The 21,640-nt window shown below is 45.1% G+C and overlaps 1 protein-coding gene across 16 annotated transcripts in view; it reads right to left on the bottom strand.

Annotated features, from left to right (window-relative positions):
- Positions 1-21,640, bottom strand: part of LOC108151727 (protein alan shepard) — a 158,625-nt gene that overhangs the window by 74,853 nt on the left and 62,132 nt on the right. For 14 of the 16 annotated variants that reach the window (XR_001774753.2, XM_017280516.2, XM_017280509.2 and 11 more), the window contains one exon: positions 775-1,131. The exons of the other annotated variants lie outside the window; for them this stretch is intronic. Coding sequence is in view for 13 of the 14 variants with exons in the window: in XM_017280516.2 (XP_017136005.2) it covers positions 775-1,131 (357 nt within the window). In the remaining variant the exon portion in view is untranslated. Of the gene's footprint in view, positions 1-774; positions 1,132-21,640 lie in introns of those variants that run through there. 16 annotated transcript variants of the gene reach the window in all.

Here is a 21,640-nt window from a genome sequence, read left to right as displayed (position 1 = left end):
ATTGAAGAAAATTCATCAGAACCAGACGGGAGGGGGCGGGGACCCAAAGGGTGGGGGAGGGCTCTTTTATTGGAAACAGAGAGAATGCTTTGATATTTGGGATAATGCGAATTAATATGCAGCAATTTCTCGGCTGATAAGATACAAGATGGAAATGTGCCTCAGGTTGGGGTTTGAGGTTAAGCCAACGAGCATTTACCAACACTAGATACCTACGTTTGGAAACACTCAACTGAAATTTGGTTACACAATAAATATTTTCACAAAATCTCACATTTTACAACATTTCAAGGGCTTTACCAACACTGAAAAGGTAGATTTCAAACACTGCCTGGATGATTCCATCTGAAACAAGGTTTATTTATGATTAAGAGGCTGTATATTTATATTTTTCGTCTGCATTTCTGCATTTGGTAGCTTTTTAAAGAGCATTTACCAACACTGAAGAGAAAGCTTTCATCAATGGCACTCCCTGAAATATTTAAGCTAAAAAAAACAGTCTATAAACGAGTACCTTAAACATGGGTATAATCAGGCGGCTGTCAAGTGCCTCCCCCGCCCTCCAAAAACGGCACTTGACAACACTGTAATCTGTAATCAGTAATCTGTAATATACAATTTTAAAATACTACTTAAAAACGCTTTTCCATGCAATTTCGAATGCTAATTTCTGTAGAGATTTTCATTCTAAACCGATTTCCGCAGAGATTAGTTCCCCGGATTGACCCACCCGCCCCGCCCCGCCCCACACACCCCTCAAAAACGAGTACTCACCGTGGTTGTGGCCGGTGTGGTGGCCGTGTGCGGCGTATAGGCGGCATAGGCCGGCTGGGGGAGCGGCGCCGTATAGCGATAGGCGGCCTGCTGGGCCACGGCAGCGGCGGCGGCGGCAGCGGCCGGGGCATAGCCCTGCGGGGTCCAGCTGGTGGCGCCGCGATAGGGGGCGCCGGCGGCTAAAGCAGCGCCGGCAGCAGCAGCGGCTGGGCTCGTCATGGCCGGTGGACGCTGTGGCAAGGAGCCTTTAAGTGCAACGGCTGAGGCGGTTAGCGGTGCGCCTGGGAATGCGCTGCGCTGCTGTGTTGACGATGCGGCAGCGGCGGCGGCAGCGGCAGCGGCACTGGACGAGCTCCCCTGCGGGAAGAGAGAGAGAGAGGAGAGAGAGAAGAGTGGTGGGGTGATGGTAAGTAAGGGGCTAGTGGGCGAGTGGTTCAAACATAAATAATATAGTCTATGTTTTTACTGTTTTTACTGTTTTTCTCATCTTCTGTTTTACTGTTTTACTATTTTTCTATTTTGCTATTTTTCTGTTTTTGTCGTAAATACAAAAACCAACCGCAGCGGCAACCGTGCGGCAGGCAGCAGCTGCGGCCATGCCGTAAAGCTTTGCTTACCGCTGGAAAAAACCGCCATGACATCCGTTCTAACTCTCACACACGCACACACACTCACACATTCATAGAGGACACATCTGCATATGAATTACACTCGCACACACACACACACACACACACGCTCACGAGCCCAGCTGTAGAGTCGGAAAATTGTGGGTTTATGGAGATTTTGTGTTTTATTGAGTGCCAGGTGCGCATTCGTCACAAAAACAAAAACAAAAACCGAACGGCACAAGCGGAAGCATGGGGGGGGGGGGGGTCGACGTGGGAGATACTCTTTTGTTTTTGATGAGGTATAGTTCTCAAGACAATCGATATATGGCACTTGTTCGGGTAGTATAACAGTATAACAATTTTCAGTGTTTTTTAATAGGGAAAAGAAAATGTATAACAGTTCCCATTTATTGTAGGAACTAGTATGACTAGAAGCTTATAAAGTTTATAACAGTATACCAGTTGCTACACAAAAAATTAGAAGCGTATAACAGCTGGTATACACAAGCTTAAAACAGTTTTTATACAAAAATATACCCATATACAACTGTATAACAGTTGGGATATACAAATGTATAACAGTTTTTTGCTTCTAGGAGCTAAAAGTCGTTTCCATCTACAAATCTATATCAGTTTAAAAGTTTGAGAGTGATTGCATTAATATTTCGTCACTGTACAGTGTATAACAGTTAACATAACATTTTGTATAAGAGTATAACAATGGATCTTTAGTTGTTGTCCTTCCGTCACTACAACACTATAAAGTCATTGTATAACAGTTTAAACGTTGTCCCAAACAGTCCAAATTAAAAATTTAAATCTATAGTAGAATATAAGAGTTTCACAAGTCGTTTTATAACAATTAGTAAGGACTGAGCCATTTTTGGGAGTGCAATATTGAGTGGACTTCTTGTAGGTTGATTACAGAGAGTATAACAGTTCTCCCAAAGAGCTTTCCCCCCCACCAACATCTCTCCCCGATCGTGCGCATCTGCAAAGAGTGTCCTTTGCCTCTACAGGGTATCCTTTTTATAGAAACATAGCCCCCCCATGATATAAATAATTTTTCCTCCCCTACACATGAGAATTTCCCAAAAAAAAAAAAAGATGGAAAGGAAGGAAACAACAACCCAACGGCAACGGCGGGCACATGTGAGCGGTGGGCGTTGGACAGATGCAACAGTCGCTCGACGGCTCCGTGCCCCCCCACCCCCCCAAAAACGCCGTGTGCCGTGTCCTTGCTGCGCCTCGTCGCTTCCTGTGTGTGCTCCAGTTTTGCATTGCAAATGCATTTGCTGCCAATGCCGGCTCCGATTGTGGTGCCTTTGGGCCATTTCTCTTTTCTCTTGACAATTTCTTCTCTTTTTTTTTGGTTTTGGCAGGGGCCTGTCTTTGGGGTCACTTGCCATAAACACAAATAAGGCCCTCGCACCCCCGAGACTTGCATTCCGCATTCCATCGCATATAAAAATGTATTCCACTGAATTTTACAAGGTGAAAAATTTGACGATTTGTTTTTTTTTTTTCGGGAATTCTCGAAACAAAAACAAAAAACATCAACACGAAAAACCGGAAACAACAGAACGCCGCCATTTTATTTTCGGCCAGGATTGAAGTGTTGCAAGGAAGGTCCTTTCGTTCGGGTTTCTCTAAGGATACGTGAGACAGAGAGAGAGAGAGAGAGAGAGAGAGCCTTGCGTGCTGTCGTTGATTTTCCAATTGCAAAATATGGCAAATATTTGATTTTCGTTTGGTTTTCTTTTTGGCACCCCCGTCGGGGTCTCGGGGTCTCTCACATTTTCCAGTTTTCCCCAGTTAATTTTTGTGTGCACGCAATTCGAATGTGGTTGTGGCAGGGGGGAGGGGGACACAGGTACACCACAAGAGTGTCAGGGATGTGGAAAAGGTCTGTAATTTGGCAGTTAAATGGCAGAGAACGAGTAATAATGGTCTCTGCCCCAAACGACATACGAGAGAGTGCAAATGGATGTGGATGTGGATGTGGACGTGGAGTGGCACGTGAAATGCTAGAGAAGGAGTTAGAATGGAGTTTAAGGCACGAACCTCAGGGGGGAATGTCCTTTAGTTTGAAGAGTCACGAAATATGAAATGTGGCAGCTACCAGATCTTAAAGAGGAGGTGCCTGTACAGCCTGCCTTCTTTGCCTTAATCTTTGCCCAACCTTCGGTGCCTCCTCTTCCGTTGGGATCTTATTTTTTTTCCTCAACAGCTGTCGTACAAATTGCTGCCACACTGCCACATCACATAGATTTCCCTTAAAAGTTAACTTCAAATCCATTACACATCACATTCGCCATTTATTTGGGATGGAAGTCCCCTCACGCTCGCCTCCTTTCCTGTGCTCCAGGATGTTTTCTGGGCGGTGCTGGGCGTAGGGTCGTAAAAGGGAATAGCCAAACATTTTAAGCGCACAAATGCTATAAATTTAAGCCGCTAAATTAGACACGTTTGGCACATTCGAGGCCCCAAGGCCTCGTGCAGCCCCAATCCCCAGCACCAACGTGACCCACTCTCTCTCTCTCTCTCTCCGCCAAAAATACTCATAAAGGTAATTATTTTATCGTTCGTTCAAATTCGCTTAATTTCGAGCAGTGACTGGGCTGCAACGAGGCGTCGTCTGGCTGCCAAAAATCTATATAAAACGAGCCCCAAAAATAATACAATAAGGAAACCGTAGAGCACTAATGGAAAATGGAGAAAAATATGAAGCACCTCGCGCGCTCTCCCCATCCAAACTCCTGGGCTTCCTGTTTCCTTTCTCTGCCCTGCCCTGCCCTGTCCTGCCTTCCAGCCTGCCTGCCTGCCTGCCTACCTTCTCCAATGACCAGCTGCGGATCGTGTGTGCTGCAGGACGACGAGTACGAGTACGAGGACGTGATTAATTACCAAATTGGGAGCCATTATCGCGTGCACTTGCGAGGGTGTTTCTAAAGTTTTTGCGGCTCACGCACAAGCCCCAAAAACACAAGCGGGGGAATGGGGAAAGAAGGGGGAGAGATAAGAGAGAGAGAGAGAGAGAGAGCGGTAGAGAAGGATAGGAGAAGGACTAGAAGATACCCAGTAATTCAGAGAGAATGTCGTATGATTTTGCTGGTGCAATAATCGAATAATATCGATAGTTTAGTCATAAAAAGTAGCGATGGCTATCGATATAAATTATTTCTTGGATCGTTCATCTAAAAGATAACCAATAACATCCATAATTTATCGATAAATTGTAATTGCCGTTGCGATAATTATCGATCAAATATTATCTATCGGGTTGGAACCATTTTTGGATAATAGCTAGATAATATGGGAATTTTATTAATATTTATTCGATAATCTATCGAAAATATACCGTAAACAGACAGAATTATCGATATATTTGCGATAAATTCCGGTTAATAATCGATAACCTAAATTGTTTAATATTTTAAGCTAAATTTCCATATCCTTCAACCCGCCCATCCAGTAGTTTTTCCCGACACACAATATACCCCACGTACCCCTCGTACTAATCAGAAAAGTGGGTGGTGGGAGACAGTTGGTGGCAAGAGATGCCACTGAGGGAGAGAGGGTGGAAAAAGGTAGCCCCAAAAAGCCAGGGGAGTCCACCCAAGCTATGAGGAGGTTTACCCCGCCCCCCCTAGTAATTTTCGCCGCTTCTCGGAACATTTTCGTTGACGCTTTTGTTCTGTATTCTATTAGCCTCTATCCCCATCGACACCCCAATACCGAGCAGCAGCGAGTATTTTCTCACATTTTTATGCATATAACGTTTCGTTTCCGATATCCTGCGATAGGCCATAGCTCACTGCCGTCCTCCGTCTGCCGTCTGGCGTCTGGGCGGGGTCCTGTTTCCTGCTTAGTCTGGCAGCAAAATCAAGCGCAAAATATTAATGATAATAATTTATTACCAAGTGACAGGTGGGAGAAGCGACAGCCGACAGGCGACAGGAAAGGAGGTGCTGCTGCTGCCGCTGCCAGTGTCGTTTTTGCCCCTGGAATTTCCTTCCATTCCCAGGAGGGTCTCCATTTTCTGGGGGGGAGGGGGGGGCCTGATAAACGTTTTGTGATTAGCGGTGGCTTGTTGTTGTTGTTGTTGTTGCTTCTGCTCGTTCGTTCGATGGGCTTTCGTGGCGGGTCCTTGTCATTTTTATTGTAATTTTTTTTTTGTTTTTTTGGAAAATTTATGCGCAAATTTCGATTTTGACTTGTCGTGCGAGTGGTGTCGGGGTGTCGGGGTGGCATGGAATGTGAAATACGTGAGCGGTTATAATTTACGGGGGGTAGGGGGTAGCAGCAGGAAGCGGGGGGATGGCTGCTATCTTTTTGGATACCTTAAAGATTGTTCGAGCATTTTAATCGGATCATTAAATGTATTTTAAAGTACAAAAATAATACAAAATTATATTTTAAACCAAAAATCGATACAATAATCGATAGAGATATCGATATCTTGAGCAGAATGTAGCTGATGTTCATGGAAGAAGCGTTTTTATACAGATAAATAAAGAATAAATATAAATAAATGTAAAATAAATTCTGAGGGTTTCCGCAAGAGAAAATCATTTCAAATTACTTAATGCAAAAACTAGTCGCAAAAATGTTGGAAAATTCTGCAGATGCCGAAAGGCAGACGCCAGATGCAAAAGCAAAGAAAGAAAGGAAAACAAACTGGGACTCTGCCGCAGCCGCTGCCGCAGCCGCTGCCTCTGCCACGATTCACTTGTCATGCAAAGCCGCTCTGCAATGGAGTGGGGGGTGTGGGTGGGGGCGGGGACGGGTGGCCAGGTGCAAGGAAAATGCATGCGAAAAAACAACAACAAAATATTTGCATTTTCCTTAAGAAATGTTTGCACACACACTCAGACAGATAGGCATCCAGCAAACACACACAGACACACAGATACACAGATGCAAATACAGACAGAGAAAGGGGGTGGGGGTTGGGGGTGGGGGTGGTTGGAGTCTTTCTCTTTGTATAATTCATATTTTCCAACCACTTATTGTTTAAACTAAATAAAGCAAAAACTTTTTCCATAATTAAAACCGACGGCACAGCGAGACCCCGTTTGGGGAAAAAGGACTCGCCGGCGAAGGGAGCGAGGAATCGCAGGGAGAGGCAGGGAATGGGGGGGTACTTTGGTGGGCGCAAGAGCGGAAAACAAAAGGATTTTCCTTCAGTTTTTTGTACCACCCACACCTCCCCCATCCCCCCCCCCTCTCTCGTACTTTTGCCTATTTTAATTCTATGCGGCGGTAAATTTAATTTTTCCCATTGTCCTGTATCCACCCCCCAACACCCCCCTAAGGATCCCTTACCGAAATCCTCCAAAGTCCCGTTTTCTTCCCCTGCAGCGGCGTTGCATGCAAAATTCATGGAGTAAAAGCGCTTAAGGGTTTTTCCTTTTTTTTTGGTATCTGAAAATAGGCGTTTGCACAAGAAAAAGTGGAATGGCTAAAAATGAAAATGAGGCAAACGGTGGGGTGGTGGGGGGGACACATGTGCATCTATATGCGCATCTGTGTGAGTGCATTGCCTATGTAGGTGTGCATGTGTGCATGTGTGTGCATATTTTGCATATTTTTCTATGACTTTCGTGGACAACAAACCGAAAAAAAAAAGGGAAAGCACTCGGATTTTCAGTTTTTTTTTTTTTTTCATTATTTTATTTAAGGCGGGATCGGGGGGCGGGCGGGGTGGGACCGTACATAAATATTCATAGCCATGCAAATGAAAAACAAAACAAAATTTTTTGTTTCTTTTTTTTTTTTTTTGTGGGTGAAATTTTCAAATAAACATTTTCCAAATTGAAACGGAAGTTCAAAAAGAAATTAGAGTTGGGGATTTGAATATTATTACCAGATTGTAGAAGAGATTAAAGCCACAATTTTTTGAATAATATTTCACGAGTTTTTTGATGCAAATTTTATGGCGATTTATGATTTATTTTCGATTATTTTTTAAAGAAATTTCTTGGGTTTTCTATATTTATTTCCCAATAAAATCTCTGTCCATCAATCTCCCAAATAAACGCCATAATTCCTGGATCCTTTCTACTCCTTGAACCTCCATAAAAAGCCCCCTGTGTGTGCAACAATCATATGCTGATTAAGCTACAACTTTCCACAAAATTAACCCAAAAAAAAACGGAGTAAAACTCCAAAAAATAATCCAAGGACATAATTCATTTTCACAAAACACAGGAGACCAGGAGACCGGGCCATAAAGAAGTAAGACTTTTCCACAGGGGAAAGGGGGGGGGGGGGGGGGGTGCTATAAAATAGCAGAATCAGAATGTCCTACAAATGCCATTAGGTCTTGCTTTTCCTGGATACAGGATTACCATTTCGGTGGATGGATGGATGTTCCGATAGATGGATAAATGGGGAGGGTGCCGGGGAGGGCAGGGCAGGGCTGCAATCCATCTTGGGGCGTTTATTTTATGAGCACGTAGCAAGCGAGGCATAAAAGTGGATGTGCCAGAGTACCAGGTACTGCCTCCCCCCATCCCTCTACTCTTTCGGGGCGTGCAAGTTTTATGTTAACATCATAAACGATAATATATTACCCGCACTGTTCCTGTTCCTGTTCCTTCGAATAACATGAACCAGACAGAGAGAGAGAGGGAGAGAGAGAGAGAGCGAGAGAGGGAGAGGGAGGGGGATCCCCCGAAAAGCGAGCCAGCGTCATGCGGCGATGGGGCAAACGCACAGCAAGGACTCCGCTCCCACCGCCTGTGCAATAATCAATTTAAAATTTTCCACGCCTTTCCCCAACGTTTGCCAACAAATTTTCATTAAATGTAACGAAACGAAAAGGAAAATCCAATAACAAACAAAACAAAACGAAAAAGAAAGAGTTCAAATGACGCCTGCCCAAAAAAAAAGGGGGAGGAGGCCTGCGCCTGCCTTTGATTTGAAGACATTTTTCTTGCTTTTCCAAAGCGAAACAGAAAGCAACATAAAAAATGACATTTACGACAAAATTACATTTTCAGCCATCAAATGGAAGGAACAAGGGGGCTAAAAAGGGGGGCTCAAAGGGGGCTCAAAAGGGGGCTCAAAAGGGGGCTCAAAAGGGGCTAAAAGAGGGGTGCCAAAGGGGGGCTACAAGGGGAACTCCTGGCCGTAGGGAACGGGGTGTCTAAGCCTTTAACGCTTTTTTTTTTGGTGCGGTGGGGTGGGGGGGCTCGCACCAGCCGTCAAAACAACAACAAGAATTTTTTTTTTTTTGGTGGAAAAGCCAAAGAATGAAACTTTTCCACTAAGTGATTTCGTAGCAGGCGGCGGTGGCATGGAAAAGGAAAACTTGGAAAACAGATGGCTTTTCCTTCTGCGGGCCTTATTTATGTGTATAGTTTTTGTCCGGTATCGCGGATGGCTTGATTTAGTTTTAGTTTTTCCCATATATATATATATTTATTTGAGGAAATCCCGAAAAACGGTCCTTAAAGGCACAGCAGAATCAATCCTGTTGGAGCAGCAGGGACCAATCCTCTCGAAGATCCTCACAGAGCAGAGCAGTGCTCCATGTAACGCCTCCCCGATGCATGCCACATGGACTCTGCGGCAGTGAAGAGAAGCTGAAGCATCTGTCGTCCGGCGGCCCTTGATTGGTGATGGATCCTAAAGCCTCTCGACTTTATGGCCCCTATGCTTGGTACACATGAATGGAGGGTGGACTCAACGCAGGATGCAATAGGATGAGGCACGGCTTACCAGAGACACCGCACGATGGACGATGGAAGGACAATCTGCTGATCCGAGCAGATGTCAGAAAAGTCTCTTTCAGCACTGAAATCCAACAAAAATCATGGCCAAATATTCTTTCCTTTGGGGGCGAGGCCCCAATGAACCCCACAGCCCAAGGCCTAATATATTCATTAGAAAATAAATATGAAATCTCATCAGTTCTAAGTTGCTTCGAAGTTCATTTCGATTCTCCTCATTTCGAGGCCTCCTATTTTCTATTCTCTTTTTTTTTTGCATTTAATTTCCCTCCGGTTTTTGGTGCTTTTCCTCTGTGCAACTGTTATTTATTTTAGGCTCAAATATAAAATTACATTTCATTTTCATTTGTTGCTGAATGCCTGCTGCATGCCTCGTGACTCTGTGCCTCGTGGACGTGGGCCAACTTTTGTTAATAAATTCAAATGCAACAGCCACCCCCCCAGCCGCCCCCCCAGCACTGCACAGAGAGAGAGGAAGAGGTAGAGGGAAAAAGGGTAGAGGCGGATAGTTCTCTGGCCCAACTTATGCCACTGGCCAACGGGGCCAGGCACGACTCATTTAAGCCATCATTTAAGAGCCCTTGCCCCTGCCCCTGCCACAGTCACCCAGTCTCCCCCTCTTCCCTCCCCCGGTTTTCAGCGGTCACGTAAGCATCATAAATTCGCTCTCCCCCGAAAACATTCTCCCTGCCTCACTCTCCCCCTCTCACGCTTTACCGAAATTGCAATTTTAGTTTTAATGAAAATTTTTAACGCTCTCCACGGCTGCTGCTGCTGCTGTTGCTGCCGCTGTTGCTGCCACTTCTGCTGTTGCATTTATATTTAGTGAGTATTTTTATTGAATTTTTAATGCCATTTGGCGAGTGCGCGGGCAGCCAAAAAGTAGGCAATGAAATTTTACAGCGCAAAAACAATTAAAACACACACACACAAAAACAAAAACAAATTATAAAAGTAAATTAAAGTTTATACCATTTTTCCAGCGAATTAACAATTGAAAGGAACAACAAAGGGGTGGGCACGGGGGGCGGGGGGGGGATTGGAATATAAAAATTAATTATTTCTTATTTCATTTTGTCTTTGGGAATTGGAAAATCTTTAAGCGGCTTAAGGAGGAGCAGCAGCTCCTGTCTCCCGTCTCCCGTCTCCTGTTTCCTGTTTCGAGGGGTAATCCTCCAATAAATCTTCGCTTTTTCCCATGGAAGAAAATGGACACCAGCTGCAGATTTTCTTTATTCGCCCCAGCTTTTGTCTAGCGCGCTTGCTCTCGCACTCTGTCTCTGTCAGTCAGAGAGGGGGGAAGAGGGGGGGCGGAAAGCTCAACATTCAAAGCACAAGGACATGTCCAAAGGGGAGTCCTCGGCCTGTGGCAGATTAGATCCGTAACATGTGTCCCCCCATCCCCCTTTTGGGGTAACACAAAATTTAATTACATTTTTTTTTTGCTACTGTTTTTCAAGGGAACTCAGGAAAACCTTGTGTATGTGTGTGTGTGTGTGTGGGAAAATGTGGAAAATTACATGGAAATTCCTTTGAAAATTATCTTATATTTCCCAGTTTTTCCCAGACATTTCATGCAAATTCTCACTCCCTCAAGAGAGTGTGAGTTTTCCCAGAGATTTCTTTCTATATTTAATTTATCTGCTCTAAAAATATAAATATTTTCCTTCACCACAATGTAAGCTGATACTTTCTCAGGGTTTTCTTTTCCTTAGAATTCCGTGCACGTTTGTTGTTGGATTTTATTTCACTTCGAATATAAAAAAAAAAAAACCAAAAACCAGTCTAAACAAATGGTTTCCGCTTAAAGCAAACAAATCAAAGGAGAAAAAGCAAACAAATGGGGGAGTCGGAGTCGGAGTCCCCTTTCCTTATCTAAAAACAAACCACAAAAATTTGATATTTTTGTTCGGGGGGGTGGAGACGTCGTCGATTATGATACGAGGGGGCGTTGTGCACAGGCTCTGCTTCCTTTGCCGCCAAAGGATTCATCGAGGCATGGTCTGGCTGTCTCTGGAAAACCCTGCTTCTGCTCTAGATTTTCCACCGTTGCCTTAATTAAGCCACCAGCCAAAGGGAAAGCCTCTTCTAAGCTCCGCTTCTTGACCGCACAAGTTCTTTCTTTCTTTCTTTCTTACTTTCTGTCTTTCTTTATTTTTGGCTGAGACTTCTTTGAACAGTATTTTCTTTTAGTTTTTCGCAGAGGCCTCTCGGTCGCCTCTCCAAATGTTGTTTTAATTAAAAATAATCGAGTTTCACGACTTCCATTTTCTTCTATAGAGTTTTCCCTCTGGAGTTTCCTGCAACGGAGTTTCCCTCTAGAGTTTTCTTCTGGGTTTTTTTTTTTTCGTTTCTGTCTCCTCTTTTTCCTTTTTGTTTCGACTGCAAATTGCAACAAAATGAGTTGACAACAGCAACAGCAACAGAAACAGAGACACGGTGTGTTGCAAGGCCAAAAAGAGTGTTTGCCATTTGTTGTAACATGTCTGCACCCCTTCGGTGTCTGTGTGCCCCGCTCTGCCTGTGTGTGTGTGTGTGTGTGTGTGTGTGCATGCCTGTGTGTACAAAATGAAAATGTCATTGCACATAAAGGCAGGATGGAGCGTACGTGACTCGCATTGCCGGAAATTAAGTGGTGTCCCAACACGTCCAAAGCGCACGAAGACGGAAAAAGCCACAGAGACAGCCCGACAGCCAGCCAGCCATCCCATCCAGCAGGCAGGCCAAAAAGGGGGTTGGGGAATCGAGCGTGGAATGGAGTGTAGAACACGAGTGAAGTGCTCCCCCCCTGGGCAGTGCCTGAGATGCGGTGAAAAACAGATCCGTAACCGAACAGCAGAGAGAACAGAACAGACGAGAGTTGAGGTGTGGCCTCCAGGTTTCGGTCTCGTGTGCTGCAGGAGCCACACAGGATGACAATCAAAGCCCCCACAATGTCGCTTGTTTGTCAATAACAATGAACATTTTCTTCATTTCTTTTTTTTGCCCGAAATTACAATGGAAACCAATTGGGGGGAACAGCAATACGAATACTTACAGAAGGTGCCACCGATGGGTACAGATGTCATAGGAAAATCTCTCGTTAGAGTCAAATTTGTGGAGGCAGCTTAGAGGGAGATCGAAATACATATGGAAACGATTTGCTCTTACTCTTGAAATTACAGCCTCAGCCACACCCCGGCACCACGCAAAAGTCAACCAAAAAAGCGAGTGCCAGCGATCTCCACTGCTGATAAGAATCGGCAAACAAATAAATATCAAGAAAGAAGATGCGAAGAGCGGGGGGGTGGGCAATGCCGGCACGGACATGCAGGCTCACGAACGAAATATTCTACAGAAAAACCCGAGAGCCTACGATCTCGCTATCTCGTTCTGCCCGTCAGGTCTTATGCACGAGTCGCTCTCTCGCGATGGCGCGCTCTCTCAGTTTTACCTACGCTGCCGCCCGTCGCCGTCGCCTTCGCAAAACTGTGCAAAGCTTTTGTTGCATTTTACATGGGTTTTTGTCTGTCGATCTGTCGGCTGCTGAATATTGGCAGGGCAAAAAGCAAAGCAACAGCAAAAAGCCAGCGATTGCTTTCTCGCTCTCTCTCTTCGGCAGATCTTCAAATCAAATGAAGAGTGAGTGAGAAAGACATCAAGTGCGGTACGTAAAGGGACTCTCGAAGGTTCGGCCCCCGAGGGCCGCGTATTTTCTGTGTATGCTGTGTATGAATTCCTTTCAAATTCCGTGTTCTATTTAATTCCTTACAAATGCTAATCAAATCCTATTCCTATTCCAAAAAACTTCCCTTAAAACTGGCATCCGCCAAACAAATACCCGCATTATTCATTCATTTGCAATGGAATGAATGGCCGAAACGAATCACGTGAGGGAATCTCAGTCCCAACTAAACAGAGTGTTTAACACTCATTTGGAAATGTAAACCGAAATGCACTCCGTCTCTGTGTCCATCTGTCTGTCTCTTTCTGTTTCGGGGGAGACCACAGCTAGCGCTCTCCCTCTCTCTTCCTTTCAGGGCACTCCACAGAACCTTCTCCTTTACACCCCCGCCCCACCTCCTTGTGTGCGTGTGTGTGTGTGTGTGTGTGTGTGTGTGGTTTTGTCTGCCTCTGTTGTTGGCTGTCATGTTGCATGGTGTGACATGTTGTTGCCGCCATGCCATGCCATGCCATGCCATGCCATGCCACGCCACGCCACGCCTCAGTCACGTCACTGGCAGTGGCAGTGCGGCACCAGAGTGAAAACTTTTCACTGTTTTCTCCTGTTTTTCAGTTTTGTTGGCAATTAGCAAATAACTCACATAATGTCCGCCGCCAATCGTTGCAGCAGGAGATGGTTGCCGCTGCAGAACGTTCGGCAGGCCATGGTAGCGCTGCTGCTGCTGCTGTTGCTGCCACAGAGTGGAGGATGGCAATGGCAATGGGTATGGAAATAGTAGCTGCTGCTCCCGCTGATTTCTGGCTGCCACTCCACCTGCTGCGAAATCACCTGCTGAATCATCGGAGGCACTGCGGGATGTTGTTGCAACTCCAAAATCGGCGGCAGCAGCACCAGCGCCTCCGATATGCAAATTGAAATCCCAATGTTGCCACGGAAAACGTTGAATGTCGCCCGTAAAGCTGCTGTTGCTGTTGTTGCTGCTGCTCCTGCTCCTCATCCTGTTGTTGTTCTTGTCCTCAGATGGAAATGGATTCATCGTTATGGATAGGGATTACAATTCCTGTTTCACAAGCACACACACTCACACGATGTTCACGCACCGAACTCCGGGGAGACACTGACAGAACAGAAGACGTCTCATCCAGAAGGAGCGTGCGAGATAGAGCGGAAGAGACGATGCTCTTCCAGAGTCTCTTCCAGAACAAAAGAAACCCAAGACTTCAGGCAGTGCGATAAACATTTATAAACAATTGAAATGGAAAAATACAGTGTCATCATGATTTCAATGCGATTCGAGATGTGCAAAAATACGAGTAAGGGGGGCTACGAATTCACAGATATCTCCACAGGAAAGAGGTGTAGAAATCCTAAAAAAATATAAATAAAAATCCACAAAGAGGGATTATAAACTTCTCTGGAAGTCCGCTTCCAGTTGGAAATTTAAGACCCAAAACTTTGATTACATTTCCCCAACCCCAATCACAATCCCCACCCCAGGCCATTCCCTTTCATTAATCTGTACGAAAACTTTTGGTTTCTGCTCTTTATTCGTTTGTACCTTTCACCGTAAATGATTCATTTTAATGACCACCAAAACGAGCCACGGGAGCCACTTAGTCGACAATAATTCAAGGGCTCTCCCTCTCTCTTTCCGTAGCGTTTGTTGTGCCCCAAAACGTAATTTGGATTTGCATACGATATTTAGTATAGTATTTTCAAAGAAAAACCCATCCATGCAGACACAAACAAAAGAAGGAAAAGTAAATCAAGCGTGCAAATGTCACGAGGAAAGCGAAAGAGAGAGAGAAACTTTAAGGGCTTTTGGAGGAGGCTTAGACCTTTAGGATACACTAAGAGAAATTCTTTAGATGATATATCGATAATTCGGTAATAACACTGGAAAAAATTATCAAAATCTATAGTTATCGATACATATTTTCAATACCAAACAAAAGTCGATACAAATCGATAACCAATTTGAATGCATATCGATCATTGGACATGGCTATATTAACTTTGCTGATCTTTCGATACAATATCGCACAAAAACCGATACAAATCGATAACCAATTTTTATAGAGATCGACCATAGGACCTTTTACCATTTACTGACGATTCAATGCCGCATAAATACCGATCATCAGCGCAACAGATGGGGCTATGTGTCTCTAGTGTTTATTTTATCTGTTGCTGAGGACAATTTTTGGTGAAGGGGCAAGCGGCACTGCTGCAGGACGCGCGTGCAGTCAGCATAGCATAGAGATCTATTGATCTTTTAATGATACTTTCACTTAATTTTGAAGAATTTTTCACCCTTTTTTTGGGCCCGTGAAACCCAAGGACGGACATCCCCTTTTCCACAGGGTACTCCACATTTTTCTACCCTCTAATAAAAGTGCGGAAACCTACCCAAAAATCCCAGCACATTAAACTGCTTTCCTTACGTTCTATTTTTATATTTATTTCTCCTTTTTTTTTGTCTGCTGTTGAAAATTTGAGATGAATAAAAAAAACGTTTAAATAAAATGAATAAATAAAATGGTTGGCAATTATTTAGGCTTTTAACATGTCAGCCACGTGGCAGCCACACAAACGGAAACGGAAACAGAGAGACACGGGGACACGAGACACGGGACGGGAAGCAGAGGAGGGGGGGAAAACAGAAACAGAATTGATTCGATAGAATGAAAGGAAAATATTCCACATATGCTTCGATCCGTCAGCAGAGGGAAATATGTTTAATATTTATTTAATTGCTGGGATTCATTCGATTATTTAAATGATTGAATGCGATTAGCCTAGGGTTTCGAATCTCACATCGATTGACATTTATTTGAGGACTTTATGTAGCTAATTTTCGAAATTTAACACAAGCCAGATCTTTGCCAGAGACTCCAGAGAGAGGGAGAGAAGGAGACAGAGAGAGGGAGAGATGGAGGGAGAGTGGGAGAGCAAACAAAGTTAATTACAATAATAAAGCCAATTTCAAGCACAAGCAAAAAGGAAAAACCACAAATTAGTCAACGAAATAGCGCCAAAGAAAAGTACAGTTGGGGCCAAGTGGAAGGCAGGAACATGGGAGGGGCCTCCCTCCTTGGATACCTAAATCCTCAATCCGTAACGCATTTTTCGGCGTCTGGCTCTGGTCTTTGTCACCAGACCAGACCAGAGTGAATTTTCCGAATTTTCCCGCATTTTCCCTCTGCCTTTTGCGGTCGCCTTGCGTTTGGGGCCAACTAAAAATACTTTTTGGCTTTTATAATTTATGGAACGGTTGCCGCGCAGGAACTGCGACCTCTTCAACTCATCCCTCTTCATCCCCCCGCGCCCTTCCCCGCTGCTTTCTCCACTTTATATTTAATTAGTGCGTGCGGTGGGGAGAACCTCTTTCGTTGCTTCCTTCCTGCCTTCCGTCGCGTTCCTGCAGTGCGTGAGAATTCGCAAAAAAAAACCAAACAAAAGGGAAGAAAAGTTATTAACTGCTCCGCTAATTATACATTTTTCAAGTGATACGCATTTATATTCATGCAGTTTTCCCCTTTCTCATTTTCCTTTCCTGGCAAAGGACCCGTAAAGAGCTTTCCTGGTAATTAATGCTACATTTTTTTTTTGTTTGCTTCTCGTTTTTCGTGTGCTCCTCCCTCTCTCTCTTGGTGTTTCTCTCTCGCTTCTCGTCTTAATTACAGTGGATTATAAATATTAAAAACGGAAGCAGTTGGCCAGTAATCAGGACATCGAGCAGCGGCAGCTAAAAGGAAGTGCCAGACATTTTTATGTTCTGTTCAGAGCAGAGAACAGAAGGCAGGGCAGGCCAGAGGAGAGCAGAGACAGAGACAGAGAGAGGTGTTAAAGGGAGACTGAGAAATTGAGAAATGGCTGCTTAATGAGTGTCTGGCAAGGGGGCGCTCCGGGGGAGGGGGGGGATATCAGGTTGAAATAATCAAAACGAATAGCTACAGAAACAGAAAAAACAACAACAACAACAAAAAGGATTTCCCCCATATCCTGGAGGAGCAAGCAATTAGCTGGCTGATTAAAGTGCTTCTAAACGATGGATTACCCTAGAAAATATCCAAGATTATCCAAGAAATATCAACTTTATGAAAATATAATGAATATTGGTAGGGAAATTCCTGCAACTAATTTTTTTTTAATTCCTTTAAAATTTTCTTGTTCTCCCTCTCTCCGTGCTCCCACCCACGGGAATTCCCAGAGAGTGTACAGAGATTTTTTTTTTACTTTTTAGCTTTCAGTTTGTATCAAAAAAAGTTTAAAAATATTTTATAAATTTAAAAATACTTGACTTATAAGCTACTTACTGTGAGATTTTGGAGGGGGTGGGGAGGGGCTATGGAAAGGACAAGGAGCTTCCTTCAGAAGGTCTTCCCTTCCCAGAGGGAATTTCCGCTTTTATTTCAGTTAGAAATCTCCTAATTTTTGAGCAAATTTCTTCCCAAAAAATAATTTATAAACCGGGAGGCAGTAAATCATCAAAAAAATTCAATATTTCCCATGAAATTTCAGTGGGTATTCCATAGAAAAAACAACAGCGATTCAAAAAGTTATCAAAAAATGAGAAAAATGGAAAATCTAGGACTTAAAGATGCTGTAAAATTCTATAGAAAAATATGAAACTCCCTTCCACCAAAATGATCCATTTTGTATCCTGGCTTTCGGCCTGGGTTGTGCCCCCAAGAAAACTTCGACTTTTCGGCCCCTTTATTAGACAAAAATGTCTTGTTTTTTGCTCAAGTTACAAATTGAAAAGCAGAACAGCAGCTGTCGATGTGAGGGTGGGGGCTGGGGCTGGGGCAGAGTGCTTGGGGTCACTGCAGCAACATCAAAATCTCATGTTGCCCCAAACAACGAGGAACGAGGAAAGCCATTTGCAACATGCCTTATGCCACACATGCCACACTCTTTTATCATCTCATCGAATGGAAACAGCAGCTGTTAACACATTGAGTGCTGGAAATTTTACACCCCAACCTAACAAGGGGGCGGAAAACTATGGAAAATGTTGAGAAAATCCAAGGGAAAATCAAGTCTAAAAATAAGCAGATATATTAAGGTAAGGCCAGCACCAGGGTGGGAGGAGGAGGAGCAGCAAGAGGCATGTGTAGTGCTGGACAATGCGGCGTATACGTGATGTGTGGAAGTGGACATTCCTGCAAGCCGTTTTGTCCCCACTCAAGACCCCCACTCTGAAGTCCCGAATGCACAGTCAAGCGACAGGCAAAAAACAGGAGGAAAACCCAAAGAAAAGAGCCATGGAAAAACAGGAGAAAAAGGAGGGGAAAATCCTAAGAAAGCCAAAGGCTTTTCTCAGGTACAAAACGAAATAGAATAGAAGTGGACGAAGCTGAATCACAAGTGGAATAAGAAAAGGGAATGGGTGCATGGGGGCATGGCGATTCCTGCCTCAACTTTGACATTCTCTTCCCCTCTTCGCTCTCTGCGTCTCTCTGTGTGTTTGCCACACACACACAATGGCATGTGGCATGTGGCATGTGACAGCAGGCACTGTTCTACGTGTGGGCGTGGCCAGAGTGAGTCCAAAACTTGTTTCCTGCCGCAAAATGATTTATGACAATGCATTGAAAAGTTCTCTATCTGTCCAGAAGTGGGAAAAGAGAGGGGGGGGAGGGGGGACGAAGGAGCGCTGTCAATAGATGCAGGGATGAAGCGATTAAAGTTATAGCCGCTCCCTCTCCACCTCCCACCCACTTTTCGTGTCACTTATCTGATTTCCAATTTGCGACTAGAAATTGTTTAAGGCCGCGCAGCAGCAGAGGCGGCGACAGAGGGGGAACTCAAGGCTGGTGGCAGGCTGGCTGGCAGGCAGGCAGGCAGGCAGGCAGGCAGGCAGCCAAATGCCAATAAGTTGTCATGTCCCGACGACAGCTGCAACACACCACACCCCTTCCCCCCCCCCCCCCCCCCTGCCTCTTTGGCATCTTCCCGCATCTCCATATCTCCTTTGGGCCACTTACACGTCTCTTGGGGAGAGAAAGGAGTCGCCGCGTTAGAGATGCAGTGCTCGAAGGCTTCTCCTGTCTGCCGTCTTTCGTTCCGTGTGGATGGGGGCGGGTGTGGGTGTGGCTGTGGAGGTGTGCAGGTGCCCAAGCACGTCTCTCATATGCCACAAGACGTTGCACGCTGACACATTAATGTCCGCAAAAATGTTACTCCCAGAATTGCACAGAGACACGAGAAAGACAGAGATGGAAATATCCACCCGCATTGGGTCTACGGTCTCTGGTTGTGTGTGTGTGTGTGCACACCTGTCCACCTGTAATGGTTCTTTCCCCCGTCCTCCCTCCTCCCCCTCAAACACACACCTGTACCACTCCCTCCTCACCCACCTGCCACCCACAAAACTATCCCACCTTTCCGTTCTCCGTTCTCAGTTCTCCTTTTGTCGTATTTGTCTTATGAACTGTCAAACTGACATTCATTGAAGTCTGACATGTAATAAACGAAACGAAACGAAATGGAATGGAATGGATTGAAATGAAATGAATTGGGGCTGAAACGGAACCAAGCAGAACAGCGTAAGGAGGGGGATGACAGGCAGGGAAAAGGGGAGAAACACAGACAGAGATGGAGAGGCAGACAGCGGACAGCGGACACCGCTTGGGGTCCGGTTACGGAAATATGATTTTTCAAACAATTTTCCACCAGTTACTGTCCAGATCTACGATCTTTCCCTCAATTTTCTGCATGTTTTCTTCTCTTCCTTTCGTTTATTTAAATTAAAGAAAAATTATGGATATTTATAGAAATTTCAAGGGAAATTTCATGGAAACTTTGAGGGAAAAACTGTACCTATTAAATGTTACTCAATTTTCAAGAATTTCTGCTTTTCTTTGATGCTTGCGAATTCCATTTCCATTAGCGTTGAAAATGTCAAGAATTCTCCTCCCAAAAACCACGAAAAGCTAACAAAGGACTCCCCGAATCCGAGTCCAAGTCCGAGATTCAACTACAGATTGAGGTGGAAACAATTTGAGAGAAAGGGAAGGGAAAGACAGGGCGGTGGGGTGGCGGGGTGGACAATGCATACAATAATGAGTTTGGGGAAATGCAAATAATTCGCAATGGAAATCATTATTGAGCACTGAACCGGAGAAAGAGAGAGGGGGAGAGAGAGAGAGAGAGAGAGAGAGAGAGAGAGAGAGAGAGAGAGAGAAAGAGAGAGAGAGAGAGAGAGAGAGAGGGAGAGAGAAAGGACTGCCAGCAGGCAGGAGAGCTACTGGCTCCAGCGGTCATCATTTTTGGAAGATTGGGCATGGGACTCTTCTGTGCACTTTTGTTGCACAAACACCAGGCGACAGTCCCCGGGGCGGGCCAGGGGGGCCAGCCCTCCCGTTGCAGCAAAAATTCGAAATACATTTGGGGAATGGAAAATGACTAAAGAAAATGTCCAAAAATCAGAGTCCAAGCAGCAGGAGGAGGCTTTCTGGTGGGCTGTGGGGGATGCTGGGGTGGGCTGGGGTGGGCTGGGGTGTGCTGGTGGGTGCTGGGTGGGTGCTGGGTGGTGCTGGGGGGTCTGCAGGGGTGTGGCCTAGCGATAATCGTTAAGCGATTTTCACGTTTTCGCCTGTTTAATGAAGTGTTTCCAAAATGTACGGGGACTTACGTGGAAATTTATTGCACTCCCCCAAAGACAAGGACCCACCCGCCGAAAGGACATGAAGGAAATCTCAGGAAAAAGAAAAAAAAGGGAAAGAGCAAGACGGCAAAGGAAAAGGAAATCCTCTTTTGAGGGCTGCTTGGGGAATCAATCTCCTCACATGAAGGGGTGGGGCATGCCTCTGCTGATTGGATGACATGGAATAAAAACGTTGCACACACAAAACAGAAGAAAATTGTTAATGCCACATGCAGTGCGCCCCGCCGTCGCCCTTCTGGACTCAGCCAATTACATGGATACCTTCCAGCCACAGCCCCACGGCCCCCACCCCACCCTCAGACTCCAGTTCAAGCTTCTGTCGAAAAAAAGGACAATAAAGGACTGGCTCGTAAATGCCATCACAGAACGGGGGAGAGCGAGGTCCAAGAAAAAAGGAGAAGGAAGCTTAGCTAAGCAACACTGGGATAGAGAAAAGGAGAAGCACTGCTGCCACGTGCGTCTCCTTTTCAATAAACCGCACACACACACACACACACACACACACAAATAAGGAAACAAAAGGCAGCGTACAGAATTCTTTGCATACTTTTCTGGGACTCACTCAAGTGGCAAGCCACAAAACGACAACAGCAACGACAGTGGCATCAGTGGCAGCAATGGCAATGTGGCAGCAATGGCTCTGTGTGGCAGCCACAGCACTTGATGAGCTTTCCAATTACATTTAGCTGTTGCCCTGTTAACTGTTTTCTCTCTCTCGCTCTGCCTCTGTCTCTGTGGCACTGTGGCCGGATAAGGAATTAACTGCCGCCATCGTAAAAGCCAAATATACAACAGGAGGCCAAGGGAAGAAGGCTCTACAGCTGAAAGCAGGCCAGCTCTAGGAAGGAGTCGAAGCTCTGGATACCCTGGCGCAAGAGACCCTGGGATACTGGACCCTGGAATGACGCTCTTTCTAGAAGAAAACGTAAGAAAAGTACAGCTCAAGGAATGCTCTCTGGCGTATAGGATTCTTCCTCCATTTTCTAGGGTATCACAATACCTTGCGACTCTTTGGTCCCTTGGTCGCTGGTTTCTGGTCTCTAGTTTCACTCGCATCTGATTCCAAGTCCTTGGTGTGTGGCACCATAAAAATTATCATAAGTTTTCCCCCGAGCCTCTCCGGAGAGTCCATGTGGCAATTTGTGTAATGAAAATCAGGTATAAACGAGCAGTGAAC

The sequence above is a fragment of the Drosophila miranda genome, chromosome XR, assembly GCF_003369915.1.
Source record: "Drosophila miranda strain MSH22 chromosome XR, D.miranda_PacBio2.1, whole genome shotgun sequence".
NCBI lineage: Eukaryota > Metazoa > Arthropoda > Insecta > Diptera > Drosophilidae > Drosophila > Drosophila miranda.
The sequence above is the reverse complement of the archived record's forward strand: the minus strand, read 5'-3'. Positions and strand labels throughout refer to the sequence as shown.